Source organism: Anolis carolinensis, chromosome 4 (genome assembly GCF_035594765.1).
Source record: "Anolis carolinensis isolate JA03-04 chromosome 4, rAnoCar3.1.pri, whole genome shotgun sequence".
Lineage (NCBI taxonomy): Eukaryota > Metazoa > Chordata > Lepidosauria > Squamata > Dactyloidae > Anolis > Anolis carolinensis.
In genome coordinates this window covers 167,740,280-167,767,077 of record NC_085844.1, presented here as the reverse complement: position 1 = coordinate 167,767,077, position 26,798 = coordinate 167,740,280, and the positions used below count along the sequence as shown (strand labels likewise).

The window sequence follows — 26,798 nt, the reverse complement described above, 5'->3', positions numbered from 1 at the left end:
CTTATGGAAAAATGGTATACCAAACAGGGACATACACAATTTTCTTCAGCCCACTTTAAATCATTTGTAGATTAGGGTACATGTTTGTTAAAACAATAAAAGCTATATAATTATGATCTGTGCATACTACAATAAAGCATCACAGTGGATTAGTTGTCTTATTAAGTCATTTTAGCAAGTGCCCAAATCAGTAACTGGACACTAGCTAATATAATACTATCAACTTGAGAATAAATATCTAACCTTCAAGACAGCCAAAGAATCAGTCCTGCTTTTACTAAGTCAACAGTTATGGTATGCAAGTGAATCTCAAAGGGTAAGACTTAACCACTAGATGCAGTATTCATCCAACAGAAAGATTTCCTATATGCACAATAGACAGTTTTGACCCTGATGGTGAACTAAAAAGGGATTTCTGCTGTTTTCTTTTACTCATCTGGTAACATTTCTATTGGTTAGTTGACACAAGATGAACTTTCATGCTCAAAACATTTAATTAAGTCAACCAATTCATATTCAATATTGGTCCATTCTAAAAGAAGCTGCACTCCTAGAACGAACTGGTGCAAAGGGATAAGCAAGAGAAGATGAGATACAAAATCAGATTCATGTAATAGCTAAACGCTAACTATGCAAATAGCAATTTGCCAAAAGTATGTCCACCACTATCAACCCATAATGGGACCACTGTGGAAAAGTATTTTTAAGGAGTTGGTCAGCCAGAAAGTAGATGCCTGACTTTACTTACTTTTTATAATGTCAACTTTTTGTGACATTTTTAATAAAAGAGCATGAAAATAAACCTTTATTTTGTTAACACATGCCAAGATTAGAGATATATTTTTCACAGCTTGACACAAAGTACACAGCTAAGAAAACAAGTGGGCCCTCTTTAAAAGGCTTCCCTAAACTGTTCTATATTACCCAAATGCTATAAGATGAAGGGAAATGTGTCAAGTATCAAACTGGCATGGGATACTTGGCTTTTATGAAAGGGCAAGTTTTGGAGAGAAACAGCCATCATTAGCTAAGAAGGGGACACGAAAAGAAAAGATACAAAGAACAATTTTTAAAAATCCTATTTAGTATGTCTTTGGGGACTGAAATATTTTGTACAGCTGTTGTAAGTGAAATATTATGTACAGATAACAACAAATTCTCTTCTAACATATCCCTGTGGCATGGGTTGTGTAGGAGCAGGAACCCAAGTATTACTGAGAATATATGCACCTGTTGACCTACGGAAATTACCTCTAAAATTTGAGACCTCGAGACTAAGCACCAAGAAACTTTGAAAAAGAGTGCTTAGCTTTAACCCCCGAGGGCAAAAGCTATGATACACCTAAAATTTACTTCTTTCCTCTTGACTACAATGTTGAAAAGATTAATGCCTCAAGAGTCCAATCCAATACATTAACCTTTGCTTATGTAAACAAATGTTCATTAGAATTCTGACAATATGATCCAGCTAAACACCGCAAACAAGCAGTTACTGTTGAGTCGTCCAATACTTTTGTCCACCCAATACATCTTTTTAAAAAGGGGTATCATCATTAGCTTTCTACCCCATTAAGAAACCTACAAATGCTACAAGCTGCTCAACATGTAAACACCTCAAATATATGGATATTTCTGTTCTAGCCTCCTAAAAAATGTTGCAAACAAACAAAAATCCCCTAAGTAGTCCTGTTTTATTGTTTGCTCTTCTCAAGTCCTTTTGTGTTTTGAAAGTGGTAACATTCCTGTTCACAGGATTAAGTTAAACTATTCTACAGTGGAAAGGAGAACGCTTTACAATCACCCCATGAAAACGAAACATTCATTTGTCATCCAGAAGAGACCAGAAGCCGAAGCATCAGAGCAAAATCCACATTTCAATTAGGTGATGAGGTTTTGGTTATGTCCCACGGAGACCACAGCTGTCCCATTTTGATGGACTTTGCTCTCTGCCTTGAATGAGCCAATCCTCCTCCTCCAAAATAGTACACAGTGCCCTTTGGTTTCTTCTTTAGAATCACGGTTGCAAGATATTACAACAGTGTTGGAATGCACGCAATGTAGGTGCATTTATATGTATATATACCGCACTGCCAGACAAATATCAAATGTACTTTAAACCAACTGTATTAAGAAATAAGATGCCACTCTCTTCTCAACCTCCCATGTCTTGAAAAAAAAGTTGCTCCAGTCTACAGAGTATTTTTGGTAGCAACAATATTAACAAGGTTAAATGAAGTTTTACCAACAGACAACTAGCTTTTTTGAAGAAAAAGAGGGTAGGATTAAAAGGGTGGATATGGGAGGCGTAACACAATATTTAAAAAAAGACTTAGACCAATTATCCAAACAGAGCTGCTAGATTCATAAGCAGGTATTGTGAATATAAACCAATGTGCTTTGAGTATTTTTTCAAGTATCTGATATCAATTTTGTATAAAGATTTTTGAATACACAAACTATCAAAGATAGAAGAAAATGGATTTTTCCAAGTTTGAATTTAAGTATTAAAAAACTCAAAATATTCCAGATGTTAGTATTCCACACAGTACTAACAATTTTTGTACATATCCCAGCTGACCGTGGACTGAAAATAACCTGCTAAGAAGTATTAAAAGAAAAAAGTGTGCCGGAATTAAAATTGTCTGTAATTTAGGGAAAACACATCTAAAATCCTAACTTAAAAAATAAAAACAAATGAAGTGAAAGCTTTAACTGGTACACACTGTTCACACCTATATTTCAAGTTTGGAAACGCATATTTTCAAGCAGCAATACAAAAAAGTATCCATGAAGAATGCATAATTTCCGGAAAAAAAATTATGAAAACATCCCTGCTACCATTACATTTCTAAATACAAAACTGACTACCATATTGTTGCTTCTGTGTAGCAAGAGAAGTTCATTTTCAAAACAGGTAAAATTCAGTCTTCAGGTGTGAATGGTATGAATGAGAGTCCCCTTTTAAAATTCTTAAGTTGTTTTTAGGATCCTTAAGCATGCAAGCCTTGAAAAGAAGGGCCCAACAAGGGGCAGGGTTGGCTTAGGGCATCCAGTTTAGGACAAAGCTGGGAAAGCTTCCGGATCATCAACGTCAGGAGCAGAAGCACTGGACTGAAAGAGAAAGAGGAAGCACATATTACGCCAAAAGGTCATCATGTCTGTCAGTTTTATTTGCAGCATTACTATATAGTGGAACATATATACTACATATATACATGTACAGTGGAACATCTGTACTAAAGTTGCTTCTGATTTATGGCAACCCTAAAGCAAACCTATTACAATGTTTTCTTGGCAATATTTGTCCAGAGAAAGGCTTGCCTTTGCCTCTCCCCGAGGGTGAGAGAATGTGACTTGTCCAACAAAACCCAGTCTTGCATCAAAATACAAATTACAAGGTCTATTTTCCTTCCTGGAGGAGTCAGCTCAAAAGGTGATACAGGTAGTTCCCAAGTTACAAACTTCCGACTTACGTACAACTCAGAATTATGAACGGGCCTCTCCCCTCCCTCCCATGAAATCTTAGTGCTAAACCAAAGACTCCCTGGATCTCTCCCCACCCCTTTACTTTGCTCCATGTGTGACACCACTATAATTGTCTTGGTTCAATGCTATGCAACCCTGGGATTTGTAGTTTGGTGAGGCAGCAGTGTTCTTTGACAGAAAAGGCGAAGGATCTTATAAAGCCCCCAGGAATCGATAGCATTGAGCCAGGACAGTAAAGGTGGAGCAAAGCTACATTCATTCTACATCATAAATGCTCCCCAAAGAAGCTGAAGTGGAATAAACAGGAGAGGCTCCTTAACAGAAGGGTAACCCATTTCTCTGGTTTTCCTGTCCATTGATGTAAGATTTGGTTTTCAAACACTTGTCTTTAAAGAAGAAATTCTAAGCATGCAGTAACTGTACTGTGCACTTTTTTTGGCCAAATTACAAAGAGTGAAGTTTTTGCCGCTGTGGTGCTCCACTCATTCACCACCCAGCAGTGTGCCTCAGAGCTGTTCCAACTTACATACAAATTCAACTTAAGAATTACCAATAGAACCTATTTTATATGTAATTTGGGGACTGCCTGTACTGCAAATCCTTATCAACCCATCATCATCAAGCCTTCTCAGACCGGATTTTCTGTGTCGGATGGTGACCAACCAACCAACCACGGTTTCCTTCTTGTGGGAAAATGAGTGCGCTGTACTACAGGAGTAACAGTCCTTCTTGGATGAGCAAACACAGAAGGCGGTGCTGGATTCTTATTAAATCCCACAGCCTGTGCCATGTCTCATAATTCAGTTTTATCCCCCATGTAATTTGATACCTACATGCCACCCAACTCTTTGTTTCTCTTTTTCACTCAATTCCAAGAAAGTTGTCTCTGTATTAAACCAATGTCTGTGATGGGTAAACTGCACAAGAGGTGCTCCTGGTCAATTAAAAAGCATTGGGTGGGGTTAAACACCTGCTGAAATCTCAGGTTTGCAGATTAGGTCCAGACTACTTGAAAAATATATCTCCCTATATAGCTTCAATTTTTTTTTCAAGCACTCTCTCTTTGTCACCAAGACCACGCACATACTGGATTATCATCAATACACAGGTCACATAACTAGCTGAAGACAGAAATCTTGAAACAAATAGTATCGTAATGACTAGTCTGTGGAGGAAAGTGCTACATATCAATCTAAATCTGTAGCATGCCAACTTTTGTTATTGATAAAGGCATAATTAGGACCAAGGTAGGCATATATTAACTCCTAAAAATGCTGTACATATGTTCAGGAAGAAAGGAAGGGAGAAATCTAAAAGGTTCCATAAACCAGGAAATAAAAACTATATAAAATCACTAACCTGGCTAGGTGTGTGGATGACATCAAACTCCTTAACCAACTGGAATGAAATGCAATGAAACACAAGTATTAGTGTACTGAATTTGTAATGAGGAAAAACAAAACAAGAAGCAGGTTATGACAACAAATGCTTTGAGAAGCAGTTTCAGTTATGAGAACTCTTACAGAAAGCAATCCCACAAACTGGATTAATAACAAAACTAATGCTGCACTGTGCTCAACTGCAAGTACACTGGGGCTTTTTACCATCTTTTCCTGCAGTTCTGTGCATCCAGGAAAAACCAGAAGAGCTTCACAGCCTTCTAGATTAATACTGGGAAGGGCCTCCCACAGTTCAATTTGAGGAAAATATCTATCAGCAGAATTGCTCCTTGGAATTTTGCCATTCAAAAATGTAGATTAACATTCCCTATTTGCCATTCAAATGGCTACAGCACTTATTGTAATATCAGATTATATTTGCAAATTGCAATCTGGAAAAGCACAAAAAGAAACTGCACCATGAACTAGATACTATCTGTTTCAAAAGTGTGGTAAGCATAATTCAATCATACCTCACCCTGTGATACAAGTATATGCACATATTTAACATGTTTATCTTTTGCAAAAAAAAACCCTGCCCAAAAAAACCCATTTTTTTTAATTAATTGAAAAGGTACTTTCTGTTTTGACCCAGGTACAGAGGGTTGGGGGCAAGCTACTGGCAAGATTTTCAAGCTTATGGCAGCAAGGTGATGTATGTAGGGCATTAAGTGTGAAAGGTGGTCTAAAGGAAAAACCTTGAATGCATGCCATGGCTTCAAGCAGCCAATTTCCTAAGAGATCTTGTGCAATGTGGATATACTTCAATCAGAAAATACATAAAGTCAGTGTTTAATTAGAAGAGAAGCAACTATTTACCTTATCAGTTCTGCTTCCACGGTTAGCCCTTCCCCCACGCCCACGGCCTCCTCTTCCGCCTCGACCCCCACGCCCAGGACGGCCAAGATCCCCAAAATTGATCTCCAGCTGGGATGTGATGTCATTTGCAGGCTTACGGAAATGATGATCCATTACAGAATCTTCAGCATGAGACTACAATGAAAGGAGTTTATTGTAATTTAAACATATATTTAAACATATATTTAAACAATTTAAACATATATTTAAACATACTGTAATTTAAACATATTTTCACTGCATATCAAATCATCCCAGGAATTCAGGAAGATCGCTGTGCTAGTCAACCACAAACACAAGCTTGAAATAATAATCAACATATACTATGACTGACCCCAGCCCTATCAACTGCAGAAAACACAAAAGCTAGGATAAAAACGGAACTAAGAACATGTACACACACACCTCATCCCTGAAGCAACCCAAGGTGCTTTGACACTAAGGCAAGATAAAATAAATGCAAAACATTCACGAGCAATTATAATCCAACTATAAGCAGAGGGTTCATTTAAATGAACACTGAAAGCACATTACTATATAGTAGACACCCTCTCATCTATAAACTACAGGAAAGGAGATTCCACCTGAACATTAGGAAGAACTTCCTCACAGTGAGGGCTGTTCGGCAGTGGAACTCTCTCCCCCGGACTGTGGTGGAGGCTCCTTCTTTGGAGGCTTTTAAACAGAGGCTGGATGGCCATCTGTCGGGGGTGCTATGAATGCGATTTCCTGCTTCTTGGCAGGGGGTTGGACTGGATGGCCCATGAGGTCTCTTCCAACTCTACTATTCTATGATTCTATGAAATCTTTTAAAAATCGCATTGCTATATGAGATGTGCAGAAAACCTGTAGTAATAAATGGGGTTAATGACTTCGCACTCTGACTACTTCTTCTATGTAATTCTAGATCCTAAGAGCTAGCCTATAAACACAGTATCATCTTTTACAAGTCAAACACACAAGACTCAGCTCCTTTATATTGTTTTCCTATTCTTTTCACATAGCTTGCCGTGTGCTCTTTTATATGCTGATTTGAAGGGTCACCATAGGGCAGCCCATGAACTACAACTATCATCACCTTCAAACTTTGGCTGTGACTACTGGGCCCAATGGGATTTAGAAGGAACCAGGGCAGGAAAGGCATTCCTTAAGCTACTATCACCAAGAAATCCTATTTCGTACCACACTCCTGGAGTTTACATAAATTTGCTTCTAATTTTGGAACTTTCCAGTTCCATTTTAAGTGAGCACCTAGAAATCGTCAATACATGATGTCATGTGGGACACCTGACTTCAAAAAAAAAAAGACGTGAAATTCATTTATTTTATTAGGTTAATACGTCATGCTGCAACTTGAGGGGAGGTACTGGGTGCTCCAAGATTTTCTTCTGTAAATCCAATAATCTCCCAGTCTGTCCATATCTTCATTATATGTGTGCACACCACTGCTGAAGCTACATAATCAGCTGCCTAAAGTCTGATTTGCAGAGCGGAGGGAAGACACGCTCTCCCATTTATGAAGCACTTCTTTTCAGAAATATTCAGGAGCTGGGTGTCATAATTATATAGAAGTATGAGGATTATGATCAGATTCACAAACATGTTGCTGGAATTTAACAAAAATAAAGGTAGTACAATAATAATTATTCTTACGTAGGTTTAAAACCAGTGGTTCCCAAACTTATTTGGCCTACTGCACCCTTTCCACAAAAAATATGACTCAGCGCCTGCTGGAAAGGGGGGGGGTGGCTTAGAGGGGTGGGCATGGCCCCTGCTCAAGAGGGCAGGGCTGAGCCTCTCCCCTATTCCAAGATGCAGGGCTGGGAGGGGGAGGGGCCACTAATGGGCGGCCAGGACTGGAATGGGTGGAGTTACGAGCTCTGAAGCAGGGCCGAGCTTCTATCCCTGTCCTGCAGCGCCTACCAGGACACAGGGAGCAGGGCTAGAGGAGGGGGCCAGGCCTCTTCCCAAGTGCCTGACGGTGCTGAACCTCTATACCCCGCCACCATGTTCTAACAAGCGCCTCAGGGGAGGTATAGAGGCTCAGCCCTGTCTCGCGCTCTTGGAAGGACGTCCCGCCCTCTTCCCTAGATCTGCCCTCTATGTCCCAATAAGTGACTCAGGAGAGGTATAGATTCTCAGCCTTGTCTCGGGCTCATGGGAAGAAGCCACGCCCACTCCTCTAGCTCTGCCCTGTGTCCTATGACAGGTGATCAGCCCTGTCTCCGGCACTTGGGAAGAGGCCCGCCCCCTGGTCCTGCCCCTGTGTCCTAATAGGTGCAATCATTGCCCCCCGGATCGCTGCAGCGCCCACCAGGGGGCAGTAGCGCCCACTTTGGGAATCACTGGTTTAAACAATAGTTGTACCAGGATAGCCATACAGATAAATCATTTTATTCACTACTTATGGTGTATTATTATTAAGAGAGACATATGGCAAAATGAAACAAGCAAACACAGATGGACCAAGACGAACAAAACTTATTTGTCTGTAAAGTAACAATATTCGTTAAAATGAATGGATGCACGACCAGGAGTATATACCAGTGTGTTTCTTAAAATATCTTAAACCTCACTTCAAACATTTATCTTTTTCCTTATCCAATGAATACATATAAATTGTCAGTACCTCATTGGATTCCAGCTGACTCCCTTGCACCTCTGTCATCCCCTTTGTCTGATTCAAGTTGTGTCGATACGCGAGGGATAAAAACAAACAGAAAATTAGAGTCTACATTACAGAAATAAGATGCTCTATGATTAGGCAAATGAACCAGGAGGATAGACAGAGCAAGAACAAAATCAAGAACAATGAGCATAAAACATTAATATGCCATGCAGATTGAAGATATTCAGACACGTTAATTTGACAGCCATGGCAAATAAGAAGATTGAGAAATATTACGATTCATAAATAAAAGCAGGGATAGGATTGTATCAGAATCTTAGGTAAAGGTAAAGGTTTTCCCCTGACATTAAGTTCAGTCATGTCCAACTCTGGGGATTGGTCCTCACCTCCATTTCTAAGCCAAAGAGCTGGCATTGTCTGTAGACACCTCCAAGGTCATGTGGTTGGCATGACTGCATGGAGCGCCAGAGCAGTACCTATTGAGCTACTTACATCTGCATGTTTTCGAACTGCTAGGTTGGTGGAGGTTGGAGCTCACCCCCCTCTCCGAATTCGAACCGCTGACCTTTTGGTCAGCAAGTTCAGCAGTGCAGCGGTTTAACCCGCTGCGCCACTGAGGGCTCAAATATCTTAGCTTTCATTAATGTGCAATCTTAGTAATTAGGTTTAGAATTCTGAAATATATCTTTAGGTTCCCTTGAAGACGGCCCGGAAGTTACAATTGGTCCAGCGCTCGGCTGCCAGATTAATAACGGGAGCGAGTTACAGAGAGAGATCTACTCCCCTGTTTAAGGAGCTCCACTGGCTACCGTTCACCTTCCGGTCCCAATTCAAGGTGCAGACCATCATTTATAAAGCCCTAAATGGTTTGGGACCCACCTACCTTCGTGACCGTATCACCCTCTATAAACCTGCCCAATCCCTACGTTCATCAGGGGAGACTCTCCTGTCACCGCTTCCTATATCTCAGGCCCGCCTTGTGGGAACAAGGGAGAGGGCCTTTTCTGCTGTGGCCCCCTGTCTGTGGAATTCACTGCCCAGTGAAATTAGGCAAGCCCCCACTCTTTTAGCCTTTAGGAAAGATTTAAAAACATGGCTATTCCGATGTGCCTTCGGAGAGTAACTGTTCTTTTGTCATTCCCCTCAACATTTATCCCCTAGACTGTTTCATTATCTGATGTTCCTGTTCCCCAAGGTTTTTATCTTGATCCCTTTCTCACCCTGAGTTTTTAACTTAGTGTTCATGCGGCTCGCCCCTGTTAGATTGCTTTCTTGATTCTGTGCTGTACTGTATATTTTATCAATTGTATTGGTTAATTGTATTATGATATGTTGTTTTGTTGTGTTATATTGTATTGTCCAGGGCGGGGCCCCATGTAAACCGCCCCGAGTCCCTTTGGGGAGATGGTGGCAGGGTATAAATAAAGTTTTATTATTATTATTATTATTATTATTATTATTATTATTATTATTATTATTATTATTGGTTCTAACCTGAAGCACATGTACAGCCAGGAATAAACCATACCCAACAACAGGGTGTTCTTATGGATAAATATGAAATGAATTCTGATGCAATGCAAGACCAATGAACAAACTGTATAGCAAAGCTTTTCTCTTCTTTTCATTTATGCTCATGGCATTATTTAGAAAAGAGCACTAGGAGTTTCCCAGCTCTTCAGAACAAGCATTGAGGGTGTATGGGAGGGAGACTGTCCCAGTGCAATTCCAGGAAATTCCACTGGCAGAACATCACCAAAGGACACAAGACCTCATTAAACAGGATAAATTCAGCGTCCTAGGACGCTTTCCCCCATTCTGGAGGATGGAGGCTCACGACATCATGTGACTTCCAGCCAAGGCTCCGCTCTCAACCAGTGTGAAAGCATCGGATGCTTTCACCCTAACATGGAGGCTTCCCGTGTTGTGCTGGTTCAATGGGGGTGAAAGTGTCACTAAGAGGGAGCTGCACTCGGGGTGACAGATTTGTCCCGCTGCCTCTCTCTTCTCTCTTGGAACTAGAAGAAGTGGGACACTTTGACTGGCCTTTCTGATGAGGCCCACAGTCACCCGCGGGGGGGGGGGGGGGTGTCTACATTACCATAAAATGCAACAGGCCAAAAAAACCCACCTAAGAGGCACAAAAAGCAAGCAAACCACAAATACACAGAACACTGAAGCAAAATAATTGCCCCCTAAGCCCACAAACTATTTCAGTATCCCCTACACATGTATTTTCCAAATCTATCTTCCTAAACAAATATTTCCATCTGAGAGGAAAAAGTAATTAATTACCTTTTGCAAACCCTTCTATGACACAGTGTTTATTTGAATTATGTACCCAAAACAGAACCCTACCACTACAGCACACACTATTTCTACAGATCTGAACTTGCTTTAGGATTCAGGCTTTCAATGAGTAATAAATGCAATTCACATGGACACTGGCAAATGTTATGCTGAACTTAAATACCCAGAAGAAGATACTTCTGAGTTGTCGGGGGGGGGGGGGGGGGGGGGATTTTCACTCCCTAGATTTTTTTTTTTTAAAAAAGCAAAACAGAGCACATGGGTGCCACACACTCTGATTTTAAGGGGAATAATGTTTGCCAGACTACAATGTTTCATTCAAACAATAAATGGAAGATGAGGGAGCACATGTTGATCAATCCAATCTACACCCTGAATTCCACAATACCTGGAATTGCTACCCAAGACTTTGCCACATATGTGCCCAAATGGTTTTCATTAACTGCTAAGAGCCAGATATTGTATAAGACCCAAATATTTTGTTTGAGTCTTATACAAACTACTGACAGTTTTAGATTAAATGCAGTGTATATCAATTACTGTATCTACATTGTGAATTCTAATGTAGACAATATAAACACTGTAAGTATAACTCTATAAATAAAGAATGAAGACAAGACAACCAGAAAAAGCCTACCTCCTCACTCTTTGACTTATGGAGAACAAAACCTTTTTTCCATTGTCCATCAGCACCTTCATTTGGTTTGCGGATGTTGAATTCAACTTTTGCGCGATCCTTGTTTTGAATAGCTTTCCATTCATCCAGAGTCATTTCCTTGGGCCCCTCCTCCTTCACTTCTTCTACTTCATTCTCTCTGCAATAGGTTTATAGTGATGGGAACTCATTTCACATATTCTGAAGACAGTTACACATTCAGAATTGTGAAGTCTGAACACAGAAATGCTACAAGTAAATAGGAATACCACCTAAATAGAATGAACACTGGTAGAATTTACTCCTTACACAAAACGACTTATGTTAAAGCATTTCTAATTCAGTCAAAATAAAATAATGGTATTGTGGAAATCATCTGAACACATTCTTTATTATCATCTATTTTACAATCCAATGTATTATTGCATCTGACCATTTAATCTGCAGAAGACTGATAATCATGAAGTGGCACCAATATAACCCTAACAGAAAAAACAGTTGTGCACTATCATTTATTATTCCCAATCCTTTGATTGCTTTCATTCCCGAGAGCTGCATTACATTTCCATTAATAGTTCTCTTCAGGTTCTGAAATCCTTTCTCCCTATACTGCTGAATGTTAAACAACCTACACGTATAGGCAGTCACCACAAAGAAAAAATAAATTAAAATCCCATAGACTATATGTACATCAGATCTAAAACACCCTAAATAACAATATGATGTCTTGTCGAAGGCTTTCATGGCTGGGATCACAGGGTTGTTGTATATCTTTCGGGCTGTGTGGCCATGTTCCAGAAGTATTATCTCCTGACGTTTTGCCCACATCTATGGCAGGCATCCTCAAAGGTGTGAGGCATTGATAAACTAGGCAAGGAAGATAAAAATATATATCTGTGGAGAGTCCAGGGTGTGACAAGAGTCCTTTGTCAGTTGAAAGCCAGCATTAATGTTTCAGTTAATCACCCTAATTAGCATTGGAAAGGTTTGTCTCTTGCCTGGGGGGCATCCTTTGTTCAGAGTCATTAGCCGTCCTTGGGGCTCCTCTGCCCTCAGAGTGTTGCTTCCCATCTACTGTTTTGATTTTTGAGTTTTTTAATACTGGTAGCCAGATCTTGTTCATTTTCATGGTTTCCTCCTTTCTGTTGAAGTTGTCCACATGCTTGTGGATTTCAATGGCTTTTCTGTGTAGTCTGACATGATAGTTGTTGGAGTGGTCAAGCATTTCTGTGTTCTCAAATAATATGCTGTGTCCAGGTTGGTTCATCAAGTGCTCTGCTATGGCTGATTTCTCTGGTTGAGCGAGTCTGCAGTGCCTTTCATGTTCTTTGACTCATGTTTGGGCGCTACGTTTGGTGGTCCCTATGTAGACTTGTCCACAGCTGCATTGTATCCGGTAGACTCCTGCAGAGGTGAGAGGATCCCTCTTGTCTTTCGCTGACCGTAGCATTTGTTGGATTTTCTTTGTGGGTCTGTAGATAGTTTGTAGGTTGTGCTTCTTCATCAGTTTGCCTATGCGGTCAGTGGTTCCCTTGATGTATGGTAAGAACACCTTTCCTCTGGGTGGATCTTTGTCTTGACTCTCATGGCTTGTTCTTGGCCTTGCAGCTTTTCTGATGTCTGTGATGGAGTATCCATTGGCCTGTAGAGCCCAGTTTAGGTGGTTTAGTTCACCTTGGAGGAGGTGAGGTTCACAGATTCTTTGTGCACGGTCCGTCAGGGCTTTGATTGTGCTTCTTTTTTGACTTGGGTGATGGTTGGAGTTTTTATGAAGGTATCTATCTACGTGTGTAGGTTTTCTGTAAACTGTGTGGCCCAATTGTTGATTGGGTTTGCAGATGACCAGAACATCTAGAAATGGCAGTTTTCCTTCCTTTTCTTTTTCCATGGTGAATTGGATGTTTGGGTGGATGCTGTTAAGGTGGTCCAGGAACTTGCTGAGTTCTTCCTCTCCATGGCTCCAAATGGTGAAGGTGTCATCTACATATCTGTACCATACAGTTGGCTTTTTTGGTGCTGTTTCTAGGGCTTGTTTTTCAAAGTGTTCCATATAGAAATTTGCTACTACTGGGCTGAGAGGGCTCCCCATGGCCACTCCATCTTTTTGTTCATAGAATCCATTGTCCCACTGAAAGTAGCTAGTGGTGAGGCAATGGTGAAACAGGGCTGTGATGTCTTCTGGGAAGTTTTGTTTGATTAGTGTGAGGGTGTCAGCTACCGGGACCTTGGTAAATAGGGACACCACATCAAAGCTGATCAGGATGTCCTTGGTGCTTAGCTTGAGGTTGCTGATCTTTTCTATGAAGTGTGTTGAGTCCTTAATATAGTGCACAGTGAGCCCAATGTGGGTTTGTAGCTGTGTAGCCAGAAATTTTGCCAGGTTGTAAGTCGGCGATCCAATGGCACTTACAATGGGTCTGAGTAGGATGGAGTCCTTGTGGATTTTTGGGAGTCCGTAAAGCCTGGGTGGGAGGGCTCTGAGAATGCCTGCTATAGATGTGGGCGAAACATCAGGAGAGAATACTTCTGGAACATGGCCACACAGCCCGAAAGACATACAACAACCAAGATGATGTCTATTATTTTAAAAAGCGGACTTCTACAGTATTTTAATTGAAAGTGTATACCAATTTCTTAACTATGTCTTAAACACTGCTCATTTCTATTTCTGGACCAAAAAGGAGGATTTATTCAAAACAGTATATAGAACAGTAAACGATGTTGGAAACCTGTTCCAACATGCTATAGTTATAATAAAATACTTAATGTCATGGCTCAGGTAAGGAGCAGCAATCTTGTGACCCAACAAATGCTGTTGGATTGCCAATCTGATTAGCTGTTATTACTGACCATATTGGCGAGGGCTGATTGGAATAGTAGTCCAACAGCATCTGGAGGACCACAAGCCTCCAACTCAAGTTACATCAATCACATTAGTTATTTTAAGATGAGCTTTACAAATTTTAAAAGAAAAAAAAATCAACTCAAAATACATGTATGAGTTGTATTAATACATGTAACATCCAAGTATGGCATACAGTGCTGTGAACTACCATACCAGACAGAAAGTCAGTAGACAATATAATATCTAGAAGGCACGTGATTCTCAAAGATTTGTATCAACACAATGAGTGTGTTTCAATGAAAATCAAGAATTTACAGGAATCATGGTTTGTTGTGAATAAGCATCATGCTCACAGTTAGTAAACCATGAAGTGAAGCTTTGTGGTCAGTGTAATCAAAGCTGAAAGAAGGACCATACTGCTAGTTCATGACAAGCCAGGGTTCTAGCAGCTTGTCATTTTGTGTAAATCAATTGATTCTATGCCATTATAAACAAATATGGCCCCACTTGAAATTCTTTATCCCATTTCATCTGAGCAAGACTAAAAGGCAAATCTTTGACATCCAACGCCACTCTACTTTATATGTAGGACAGGGTTTTTCAAAGATCCATCAACTACCATTAAAATATAATTTCTTGTATATATGCAAAATTTTAAGTTATATGATGGAATCATAGAATAATAAGAGTTGGAAGAGACCACATAGGCCATCTAGTGAAGCCCCCCCCCTTCACTTTGATTTGAAATTTCAATCTTAAATCAGTTTGTCATATAGCAAAGGTAACACATGTTTTTGTGTTTAACAAGAAAACTCTTCGCAAAATAATACTTTCTTGATAAAGAGTTTGTCTTTTTTATTAGTGATCAAAGTAATTGGTGGCAACTCAACGCTTACTTATTCTCTGAGTCAGCAGGTGGGTGTTCCTCTCCCTCTGGAGTTTCTTCTGTTGCATTAGATTGATCCAAGTCACTGAAATTAAGTTTTATTTTAATGGTTAATTGAAAATTAGCACATTACATACATCTTCTAAAACTGACAAAATAATCATGTGAAAACATATGGGATAATTTAACAAGATTTTCAGTTTCTCTTAAAACAAACTTAACTTCTTAATTATAAAGCAACTATATAGTATTTCCCCAAGACTGCTAAAATTGAGGTGTATGGATGGTCTCATATGTAGTCAGAAACCAAAATTATAAGACCATTTTTTAAAAACCTGCTGCAATTTTCTATGCTGTTTGTTATAAAATCACATTCCTTGTACATGCCTTCTGTGACACTGAACATGTTGACCATTTTGTCCAATACATGCATCTCTGCATTTTTGTAACACTGTTTCATACAGCTTTGCATTTATATTTACAGGTACTCAGAAATATATTTGCACTTTAAATGTAATCGAAAAAACTGTAATATGTAGCTCTGCTTATAAATTTACTCTAAGATATATTTCAAAACAAAACAAGGTACTAACGTTAGCTCATCTTTGACCGTTCCCCAGTTGTGTGATCCACTTCCACCGCGCTTATCCTCATGCTTCAGACCACTGAAATGTGAAAGAGAACTAACAAAACTGAATTAACATAATAGTGTTTGGATACAGAAATTCAAAGGTACATTTTGAAATATTTATACTATTGAGAATTAGTGTATCTTAAAAGTACAGACGTGCATGATTTAATACTTACGATCTGTCACTTCCACTATGTCTATCAAATTCACGTTTGCCTCGGGAGTCAAAGCCATCTCCTCTACCCATTCCCCGTCCTCGGCCACCGCGGCTGCCCCTTCCACCTGGGCCACCACGACCACGCATAGGACGATCAATAATTGGCCTGTTGTAAAAGAAATGAAATTATGAATTGCACAGCACTACAATAAAAAAATGTTGCCTTGATGCCTTGGTTTTCAGACCTCTTCCTTGGGTTATTTGTTGTCCTAATGCAAAAAATTCCACTGGGTAGACAGCATCAACTCTAGTTTCTTAGGTATGGCTATTGTGGTTTCCTATGAGCAAGCAAATGGTATATGGCATACATTCTATATCTCAAAAACTACAGCTGATCAGGGAAAACTGGTGCCATTTTTTGAATCAGGCCAAATATACCCAGAAACAATGTAACGTTTGAAGCAACACAATGGGCATTGGCCAGTGTTAAATTTGCAAATACATATTAAACATTTAATAAGTACACAACTATTTTAGAGCTACCAACATTCTTTAAAACTATTAACCACAAAGCAAATACAGTAGAGTCTCACTTATCCAAGCCTCGCTTATCCAAGCCTCTGGATTATCCAAGCCATTTTTGTGGTCAATGTTTTCAATATATCATGATATTTTGGTATTGAACTACTTTTTCTGTCAAATTTGTTGTATAACATGAAGTTTTGGTGCTTGATTTGTAAAATCATAACCTAATTTGATGTTTAATAGGCTTTTCCTTAATCCTTCCTTATTATCCAAGATATTCGCTTAACCAAGCTTCTGCCGGCCCGTTTAGCTTGGATAAGTGAGACTCTACTGTATTCACATTTTGAATATGAACAAGAAAAACAATACTGTGAAAACCATATTTGCTTTCATTGAAATCCCTCAATATTTATTTATTTACTATATTTATATCCCACTCTTCTCACCCCGAAAGGGACTCAGAGCGGCTTACAAATCAAATGTACATACATTATATTATTAGCATAGTATAATATAAACATTAAATTACTATATTGTACTATATCATTATATGGTAATATTATTAGTAATATTACATTTAATGTATAATATATAATTAATATTATTATATTATATTATTAGTATAATATTGTATTACATTATAATATTATTATCAACATTGTATGTATATACATTATATTATATATTTATAAATTATAATAAATTATGTGTGTGTGTGTAAAATAGCATAGCATGTTGCTATGGCACAGAAGACAAGATGGAACTATCTTCCTGGCTCTCAGGTTGGTATGATGACTTCCTGGCCCCGCCCGTTCTTCACTCTGGCCTCAGAGTGGCAGTTATTCCTTGGTGGGAGGGGCTCCCAACTGATGACATGGGAGATAAGATGGTATGATGTCTTCCTGCCCCCCCTCCGCGTTCTTCACTCTCCCCCCCCCCCCCCCCCCAATTCTTCACTCTGGCCCCAGATACTCTCTTAACTGACAAGAGTAACACCTCATACAGAAGGTAGTCTACCATCTTCACTCTTTTTTTCTCCTGTAAGATTTTTAACATCTTTGCCTGATGAAGACACCTATGATGCATTTTCTGCATTTTGGTTAGCCAATAAAGGTATTGCTTCTTTACAGATTTTAATAGATTTTGCTGTATGCCAATATCTGGATACACCAAATTTTGCTGCAACAGAGGGAGTTTTAACAAAAGGGAACTACAGTATAGACCAGGACTTAATTCTTTTAGGACTTTATCTCCAACAACGGTTAAATTATTTCACTGGACTGCAGCTGGCAAATGTTACCTCTGTGTGTGTACCTTCAAATCCACCCATTAAACCACACCAACAAAAATTTCCAGTAACAATACAGAGACTTCTTGATACATTCAATGTTCTTTGCCTAAGAAAAGAGCAGTTTTAGTCAAATGTGTTGCTAATAAGAATTGAAATTATTACCTGTCTTTTATTAGTCTTTCTCTCTGGTCTCCAGATAGTCTCTGCCTATAATGAAATCTCTTAATATGACAGCAGAGCAACACCTGAGACAGAATACAGACCTGTGACTCTAACAGCTTTATCTTTTTCTGTGTTTTTAACATCCTTGCCTGCTTGCATTTTCTGAATGTTGCTGGGCTGATAAATGTATCGCTATTTGCCTAATTGGGCCCCTGGTGGTGGCGCAGTGTGTTAAAGTGCTGAGCTGCTGAACTTGCAGACCGAAAGGTCCCAGGTTCAAATCCCGGGAGCGGAATGAGCACCCGCTGTTAGCCCCAGCTCCTGCCAACCTAGCAGTTCAAAAACATGCAAATGTGAGTAGATCAATAGGTACCGCTTCAGCGGGAAGGTAACGGCGCTCCATGCAGTCATCCCGGCCACATGACCTAGGAGGTGTCTATGGACAACGCCGGCTCTTCGGCTTAGAAATGGAGATGAGCACCAACCCCCAGAGTTGGTCACAACTGGACTTAATGTCAGGGGGAAACCTTTACCTTTTATTTGCCTAATTAACTTTTTTGCCTGATGGCATTACCTACATTTTGGTTAGCCAATAAAGGTATTGCTCTTTTATGGATTTTATTGTATTTCGCCGTATGGTCAACTCAGCTACCCCTGATTATAATAAGACAAAAAATTCTGCTCTGCCTGACTAAGTGTATAGCATTAAATCCATTAGCAGGATAATCACACCACACAAAACACACTGCGTTCCCCTCTCTTAAAAGTTAAAACATGCAGTTCTTACTTATCAACGGAAAATTCTCCTCCTTCACCCTTTTCTTCAGCAGGTTTGTCAAATCGTCGCTCACGAGGAGGCCGCCTCTCCTGCCTCCTTTCAATAGGCTTGCCTTCCCCCTGAGGCTGCTGCTGATCAGGCCTTCTGCCAATTCGCCTTATTCCTAAAATAGATGGCAATCCACATGAGTAAGCTATTTATCTATTTCCACAAAACAACTCTTATTCTTTAGGACATAGGACAGACTCCATAGAGAGGTTATAGATATTTCCAAGACTAGCAAGGAATATTGTCAATATTGCCTCTGCCACAACATGATTTTTTCCCTGATTTCTGACCAAACAAGCTTTGCAGCTATTATAATATTTTAACTCTTTTGTGGAAAAGCAAAAACTAAGACACAAGGAATAACCGTTGTTGCTGCATATTCAAATATGATTTCCTACCATTCTGTTTTATTAAATCCAGTTATTCCATACTACCTTAATGACATACTTTCGTTTTGGAAAACTGCAAAAAATTTAATTTAAGCAGTGGAATGGAAGCTATATGCCATTGTTACCTCTTGGGAGAGATACAGTAGAGTTACTGCCAGCTAGGATTCACTGAAACCTGTACTTCAAAATGTTATGCGGTGTGTTTTTCCAAGTAATGCTGGAATACCTGAAAGATTTTTAAGTAACAGTACAAATCACAGAGCATAAAATTTGTTTGGATATTATTAGGTATAAGTGCACCTAGAAAATTAACCTAGCCATGTTTTTCTATCAAGTGAATTAATCTTGACTAAATTGTTCTACGGATTTCAAATGGGACTAGATGAGGACTAACTGAGCTTAAATTCAACCCAATGACTCTTGTCATAATGCCACACTTGAAGTAAAAAGCAGGTAGTTTTGGAATGCTCTGCAGATGTAATAGTCACATAAAAACCCTATAAAAATGATATGGAGACGTACCAAATAACTTTTGTGTATAGTATCATACTAATTAAGGTTACTGAAAAGAAATCTTGTTCTACAGTTCAGCACAGACTGTTTACAAGACAGTCTATACAGCTTGCTGATCGCACCTTTAATCTCACCCAACAAAACACAGAATACATCAGTCTGATGCCTTTTAAATATCCAGTAAACTTCATATCAACATTGTTAAGAAGACAACTCAAATTCTGCTCAATGGCAGCTCATAAACTAAGCTAACATGAGAGCACTGCCTCCCACAATAAGTACAACGTTGTGCAGCAGGCAATGACAGAAGCCCAACAAATAAGTAAACCTAAGTAAAACTATTTATTCTAGTGTTAAAATAGCCTAACAAAACCGAACCTGTTTCTTGTGGAAAACATATCTTTTAAAATTGCTCCTAGTCACAATATGGGAGGCATTTAATAAATGCATGTGCTATCAAGACATCTGATGATTTATGACAACCCCATGATTTTCATAGGGCTTTCTTAGGGAAGGAATACTCAGGTGGTTTTGTCAGTTCCTTCCTTCGAAATGTAGTCTATAACACCTGTAGGTCATCTCCTATGCAAATATTAAGCAGGGATGACACTATTTAGACTCCAAGCTCCCATATTCAAAGCCTGCCCCCCCCTTTTTTTTTACCCTGAACATATTTGTGGCTGGGGTAATAGACTATATGGTCATCTTGAGTCCCATATCAGCAGAAAGAATATTTATAAAATAAATTAAGAATGCAGAATGACATAGTTTATATTACCTTCTGAAGAAATTAAGTTAATACAAGGGCATAAAAGCTGCAATAGTGGAGGCTTTCTTTACTATGCCAGAAAACAGAAAATTGCATACATGACACATAGGTTAGCAGTTGTGAAAAGACATTCCTGATTGGCAGTATAAAATTTAAACTTTCCTCAAAATATCTGAGCAATTATGACATGACTGCTATAGCAATTAATATCTGCAAGAAGATGCTACTTAGAATTTCAGTAACTAGAGATTCATACTGTCCTCAATCTGACTATAACTAACAAAGAAAGTAAATCCATTAAAGCAATATTTTCATATGTGTTGACTGCACAATTAATTTAACGAGTCTATTCTAATTTGAAGTAAGCAGAATGCCAGCCATTGCATTTAATGGCACACCAGTAATTCTTAGATTACTATCTAAGAATTGGCTATACAGTCAGCCCTCCACATTCCCTAGGGTCAGGGATACAGGACCCCTGCAAAAGTGAAAAACTGAATAAGGAAATTTCCTTTTTCTACTTGACAGAACACTTTACATATTTAAATGCATTGTATACACATCCTATACAGCTTTATGTTTAGAAATTTTTAAATCCATCATCAAGTTGCACGCCAAAGGCATCTGGGAACACTTGTGTGCCTTCAGGTCATTTCTGACTTCTATGAACCTATCTCGGGTTTTCTTGCCAGAATTCATTCAGAGGAAGCTTGCCCTTGCCTCCCTCTGAGGCTGAGCATGACTTAAGCTCAATGGGTTTCCATGGCTGAATGGGGATTCCATCCCTCATCTTCCAGTGTCTCAAACCATACTCACTCTGTATTTAGGAACAATGCTATTATGAAAAGAATGCACAGTAGTTATTTAGTTAAGTAGTTTCCTTCACTGGCTTGGAAACAAAAATCCACATGTCACTTATCTGAGTAAAATTCATTGAATGATTCAAAATTAATGTTTTTCTGAATGTGGGGAAACTCAGAATGACAAGAAAGCCCACTTTCTTGTACATTTGTTTTACCTCTCCATATTATAGGTTATCTGTTATCCGGAATTCTAAAATTCCCCCTTTCCAAAATTGTTTGAGTGGCTGAGATCATGACACCTTTGCTTTCTGGTGGTTCAAACTTTGTATCATGCACAAAATTATTTAAAACACTGTGTATAAAATTATCTTCAGATTATGTGTATCAGGTGTATATGTAACAAATTAATTTCATGCTTAGACCTGAGTTCTAACTCAAGATCTCATTGTTTATATGCAAGTATTCCAAAATTAGAATAAATAGGAAATATAGAACACTTCCGGTTTCAAACATTTAGGGACACTCAGCTTGGGCACAAGGGGAGGTGAGGAACTGTTCAAACCTTGGTGGACTGCACATACATTTCACTAATCCGGAGCTGAAGTCAAAAAGGCAATACAAATACTGCACTAAGATAAACCCACATCATATTTACAATCATTTAAGGTAAAATATCAATAAAGTGCAAGTTTCCTAATAAGCATGCTAAGGGCACCATGCCCACCCTTAACTTCAAACTCCAGGGAAGACTCCCTTCTGCAAATACTCATCCAAAGCACTGAGAACTCCATTTTGTGTTCTGGCTCAGCTCTGGCAGGAGCAGCAGGAAGAGTCAAGCAACATGCTGACAAAAGCACGTGGTGGCCTGCAGCAGTATACATATTGCCTAAACTTCATTAACACCACCACGTGCCCACTCTGACTGGATCTGGTGGCCAAGGGATTTTGTCTCTTTCTCTACATGACTGAAATCTCCCAGAACACCTCTCCGAAGGGCTCTGTCTTCCTGAAGGAACAATCTAACAACAGAAACCAACATACATTATTTTGCTGGCTTCTCCAAGTCCAAAGGTATAGCAGTCTAATTTGTGTTATTCTGACACAGTCAAACCTGGACAACACAATTTCCAGGCCTGTCCAAGTCCATAGGCAATGGAGTAAAGCAGCCTGTTTTATGTTATCTTGCATCTGTTGGTCAGACTATCGTTTTCTCTTTTTTTCTTATAAGAATATAAGGAGTGGGAACTTTTACCTCTTCAGTGGTCTTTCTATCTCTATAAGAGCCATTTCATGACTGACAACCTCTTCACAAACACACTGTTTTGCAGGCGTCTCAAAGCCCAAAGGCAATGGACGAAAGCAACTATTTTTTATTTTATTTCACTTCTATTTTTAACAAACAATCCTCTCCATAAACGCTGCCTTTGGGGGCGCCCCTTCTTTCCCGCCTTCCCCTGAGCCTCCCTGCAAGAACCAGCTCAGGACTGACAACCAATGCACACAATTTCCAGGCCTCTCTAAGTCCAAAGGCAATAGAGGAAAGCAGCCTATTTTGTGTTATTCTGACACAACACACACAATTAACAGGCCCCTCCAAGTCAAAATGTAATGAAGTAAGTTGCCTATTTTGTGTTATATTCTGACACAACACACACACCATTTCTAGGCTTTTCCAAGTCCAAAGGCAATGGAGACAAGCAGCCTATTTTGTGCTATATTCTGACCACAACACTCACACACAAATACTCAAGCCCTCCAAGCCTAAAGGTGATGGGATAAAGCGGCCCATTTTGTGTTATTCTGACACAAGACACACACAATTCCCAGGCCTCTCCAAATCCAAAAGCAATAGGGTAGAGTGGTCTAGTTTGTATTATTCTGACACAACACACACAATTACCAGGCCCTACAAGTCGAAATGTAATGAAGCAAAGCCACCTAATTTTGTGTTATATTCTGACACAACACACACACCATTTCTAGGATTCTCCAAGTCCAAAGACAATGGAGAAAAGCAGCCTATTTTGTGTTACACTGTTATATATATTGATACGTTATTATGTTTTAACTGCATTTTTAGTGCGTGAATTTTGTTGTATATCCTGGGCCTGATTCTGCTTGTAAGCCGCCCTGAGCCCCTTTGGAAAGATGGTGGCGGGGTATAAAAATGCTTCTCCAAGTCCAAAGGCAATGGAGAGAAGCAGCTTATTTGTGCTATATTGTGACACAACACAACACAACACACACACACACAATTACCAGGCCCTTCCAAATTGAAATGTAATGAAACAAAGCAGCCTAATTTTGTGTTCTATTTTGACACAACACACACACACACACAAATATCCAGGCTCCCCAAGTCTAAAGACGATGGGATAAAGTGGCCCATTTTGTGTTATTCTGCCACAAGACACACACAAATCCCAGCCCCCTCCAAGCCAAATTGTAATGAAGTAAAGTCACCTATTTTGTGTTATATTCAGACACAACACACACGCACAATTACCAGGCTCCTCCAAGTTGAAATGTAATGAAGAAAAGCTGCCTATTTTGTGTTACATTCTGACACAACACAAACACTCAATTTCTAGGATTCTTCAAGTCGAAATGTAACAAAGCAAAACAGCCTAATTTTGTGTTATGTTCTGACACAGAAAAGCAGCCTATTTTGGGTTATATTTTGACACAAGACATGCACTATTTCCAGGCTTCTCCAAGCCCAAAAGCAATGGGATAATGCGGCCCATTTTGTGTTATCCGGACATAAGGCAAACAATTATCAGGCCCCTCCAAGTCAAAATGTAATGAAGATAGCTTTCCTGCATGGCAGGAGGTTGGACTAGATGGCCCATGTGGTCTCTTCCAACTCTATCCATTATACGAAGCAAAGCCGCCTAATTGTGTGTTATATTCTGACACAACACACAAACATCTCTAGGCCCCTCCAAGTGCAAAAGTAATGAAGCAAAGCGGCTTATGTCGTATTATTCTGACACAATGCAAAGGCCTCTTCCTTGATCTTCGGGCGCAGGCTTTTTCGGCCTGAATAAAATCCCACATTTTCTGCTTTGAACTGGAAAATATGACAGTCTGGACAGATAACCCAGTTCAAAGAAGATATTGTGGGATTTTCTGCCTTGATATTCTGGGTGATATGGCTGTGTGGAAGGGCCCTTCTTCTCCCAGTCACAACCCCTACCTTCTTTTCCCGCCAACCCTCCCCTTCGGGGATAATGGGGCTGGGAACGGAGTAGAGGGGGAAGCAGAGGCGCGGGGCCCTAACTGAGGGGCCCCTGAAGGCGGCCTTGCGAGGAGAGCCCTCCCTTTCCTCTGTCCTCCTGCCCAGGCTCACCTTCCTTCCTGAGGGGCGCCGAGCCAGGCTGCCCACCTCCTCCTCCTCCACCGCCTCCATCTTCCCTCCGATCTGAGGCGCCTCCAGGCCCCGACGAAGACGAGCCGAAAGGCGGCAGAGGGTTCTTGCGCTCCTTCTGCGACTCCCTGCGCAGCTGCTTGGCCGCGCTGCCGCTGCCCCCTCCGCTACCGCCAGACTGGACCGCTTGGCCGCCGCCTCCTCCTCCGCCCGAGGAAGCGTTGCCTTGGCCCGCTTGGCCTCCTCCTCCGCGGCCTCCTTGGTGCCCTCCTCCGCCGCCGCCGCCTCCTCCGCCTCCGCTCTCTTTCTTGCGGCTCTCGGCCGCCTGGATCACCTCGAAGGGATCGGATTCGTCGTCCAAGAGCTGGTCAAAGCGGTTGGTGACGACGCACCCGAAGCCTTCCTGCAGGTGTCCGGGCATGATGGGCCCCTCTCGGCGGGATCCTCCGCGGATGCTGCCCAGGCCCCGGCCCACCCTCGCTGCCTGCCCGCACAAGATGGCCGGCCCCCCGAGAAAGTCGCGCTTCTCTTCCGGCCCCAGACACATCCGGGAAACTGCCATGCGCCGCGCGGGGCGTCACGGGAAGCCGAGTCCAGCCCGGCTAGTGTTGAGTCTCCTTTCCTAGACAGAACTACCGCCCCAAACTACAATTCCCAGCAGGCACCGCGGCGCCAAGGAAACAAGCAGGGAGAGGCATGGGAGGGTGGCCTTCCAATGGGAGCCAGCCTCGGAAGGGCTTCTGGTACAAAAGAGGTCGCGGCGGCGGCTGCTGCTGCTGCTATTATTATTTTGGGCAGGAAGCAGAGAATACTAACGGAGACGGCCTTAAAATGAAGGGGAGCGTCTACTGAAGGCGAGATCTTTTAAGACAAATAGACATTATATGTACACTGATATGGTATAGCAGGCATGAGCAACTTGGGCCCTCCAGGCGTTTTGGACTGCAACTCCCACCATTCGCAGCAGCCTCAGGCCCTTTCCTTTTCACCCTCGCTTAAGCGGCTGAGCGGGACAAGGAAGGGGCCCGAGGCTGTTAGGGATGGTGGGAGTTGCAGTCCAAAACCCCTGGAGGAGCCCAAGTTTGCCCATGCCTCATCTGTAACCTCTTGCACATTGGGGAGAGTGCATCTACACCATAGAATTAATCCAGGTTGACACCACTTTAACTGGCACTTGCATTTTTTCTCTACTTTAAAAGGTCCTTTGCTTTTCTTGCCCACGAGTGCTGGGGCCTAACCCAATTACAACTCCCAACATTCATACTTCTTGCTGAAGTTACCAAAGAGTCTGTTTCCTTCAACCATCAATAGTAAGCGCGCAATACAAAAAAATCAACTGAAAATCCAAAGTGACGGTTGTTTTTTTAAATTGGTCTACTACACCAGTAGTTCCTAACCTATTATCAGTGGACCACTAGTGGTCCCCAAGAACTAAAATATGGTCCGTGGCATCACCATTACTACACTGTTGCAACGAGAGCGACCGGTCTCACGAAACTCTCTATAGTGCCAAGGCAACGGGGATGTTTGGAGAGGCTGACTACCCACGAATGGTGTGACAACAAGCCTTCTGGCTGCTGCTTCTCCTCTTCCTCTGAGAGGAGCTGTTCCATGTGCCGCCTGGAAGTGGGGGGGTGCCTTGGTGTCTTAGTTTTTAGGCTTGTTTGATCAGGGACCACTCTCCAACATTAGTACCAAAAGGGTTACGAATCAGTTTTTGGTCAACTATAGATTCAGTTTAGTTATTTGGGGTGCTGATTCAGAAAATTGCATTGGATAGACCACATCAGCTCTAGATTATTAAATATGGTTTTCTGTGGGCGAGCAGATGGCGACTACTGGATGGTATGTGTTCTGTATCAGAACTAGAACTGATGTGGTCTATTCAATGCAATTTTCTGAATCAGCACCCCAAAAAAAACAAATCTAAAGTTGACCAAAAACTTATTCATAACCCTTTTGGTACTAACATTGGGAGAGTGGTCCCTGGTCGAAGTGGTCCCTGGTCAAAAAAAGGTTGGGAACCACTGGTCTACACAGAACACACCTGTAACATGGATGCTGCAAAATTCTGCAGTACATTTATCAGACAGCTGTAAAAGTCCTCACTTTTCTGATCACTTGAATATATGGCAATTAATCTCCTACCTTGTCTTTTGCTGAGATTCAGCTTGGTCTAATGGTCTGAGCATTGAATTATGACTCTGGAAACCAAGGTTGACATCTCTGCTCATTCATGGAAACCCACTAGAGC

The 26,798-nt window shown here is 40.7% G+C and overlaps 1 protein-coding gene across 2 annotated transcripts; it reads right to left on the bottom strand.

Annotated features, from left to right (window-relative positions):
- Positions 1-1,064: 1,064 nt before the first annotated feature.
- serbp1 (SERPINE1 mRNA binding protein 1) lies at positions 1,065-25,075 on the bottom strand. Of its 2 annotated transcripts, none has more exons than XM_062978180.1 (10): positions 24,527-25,075; positions 18,662-18,815; positions 15,916-16,062; positions 15,702-15,773; positions 15,119-15,193; positions 11,360-11,537; positions 8,413-8,460; positions 5,745-5,918; positions 4,846-4,884; positions 1,065-3,111 (listed from the first exon to the last, which is right to left on the bottom strand). In XM_062978180.1, the coding sequence occupies exons 1-10, from the start codon at positions 24,963-24,965 to the stop codon at positions 3,055-3,057; spliced, it is 1,383 nt and encodes a 460-aa protein (XP_062834250.1). In that variant the 5' UTR covers positions 24,966-25,075; the 3' UTR covers positions 1,065-3,054. The 2 variants fall into 2 exon arrangements, with proteins under 2 accessions (XP_062834250.1, XP_062834249.1); XM_062978179.1 differs by having other exon boundaries at positions 15,702-15,791; positions 24,527-25,074.
- Positions 25,076-26,798: the final 1,723 nt, after the last annotated feature.

Bases quoted from the DNA above. Each gene is read 5' to 3' on its own strand.
- serbp1 (XM_062978179.1), bottom strand. From the start codon at position 24,965: ATGCCCGGACACCTGCAGGAAGGCTTCGGGTGCGTCGTCACCAACCGC. The intron at 15,194-15,701 runs GTTAGTACCTTG...ACTTAATTTCAG, and splicing joins ACGGTCAAAGATGAGCTAAC to TGACTTGGATCAATCTAATG. The intron at 8,461-11,359 runs GTAGGCTTTTTC...AACTTGAATCAG, and splicing joins ATAAGTCAAAGAGTGAGGAG to ACAAAGGGGATGACAGAGGT.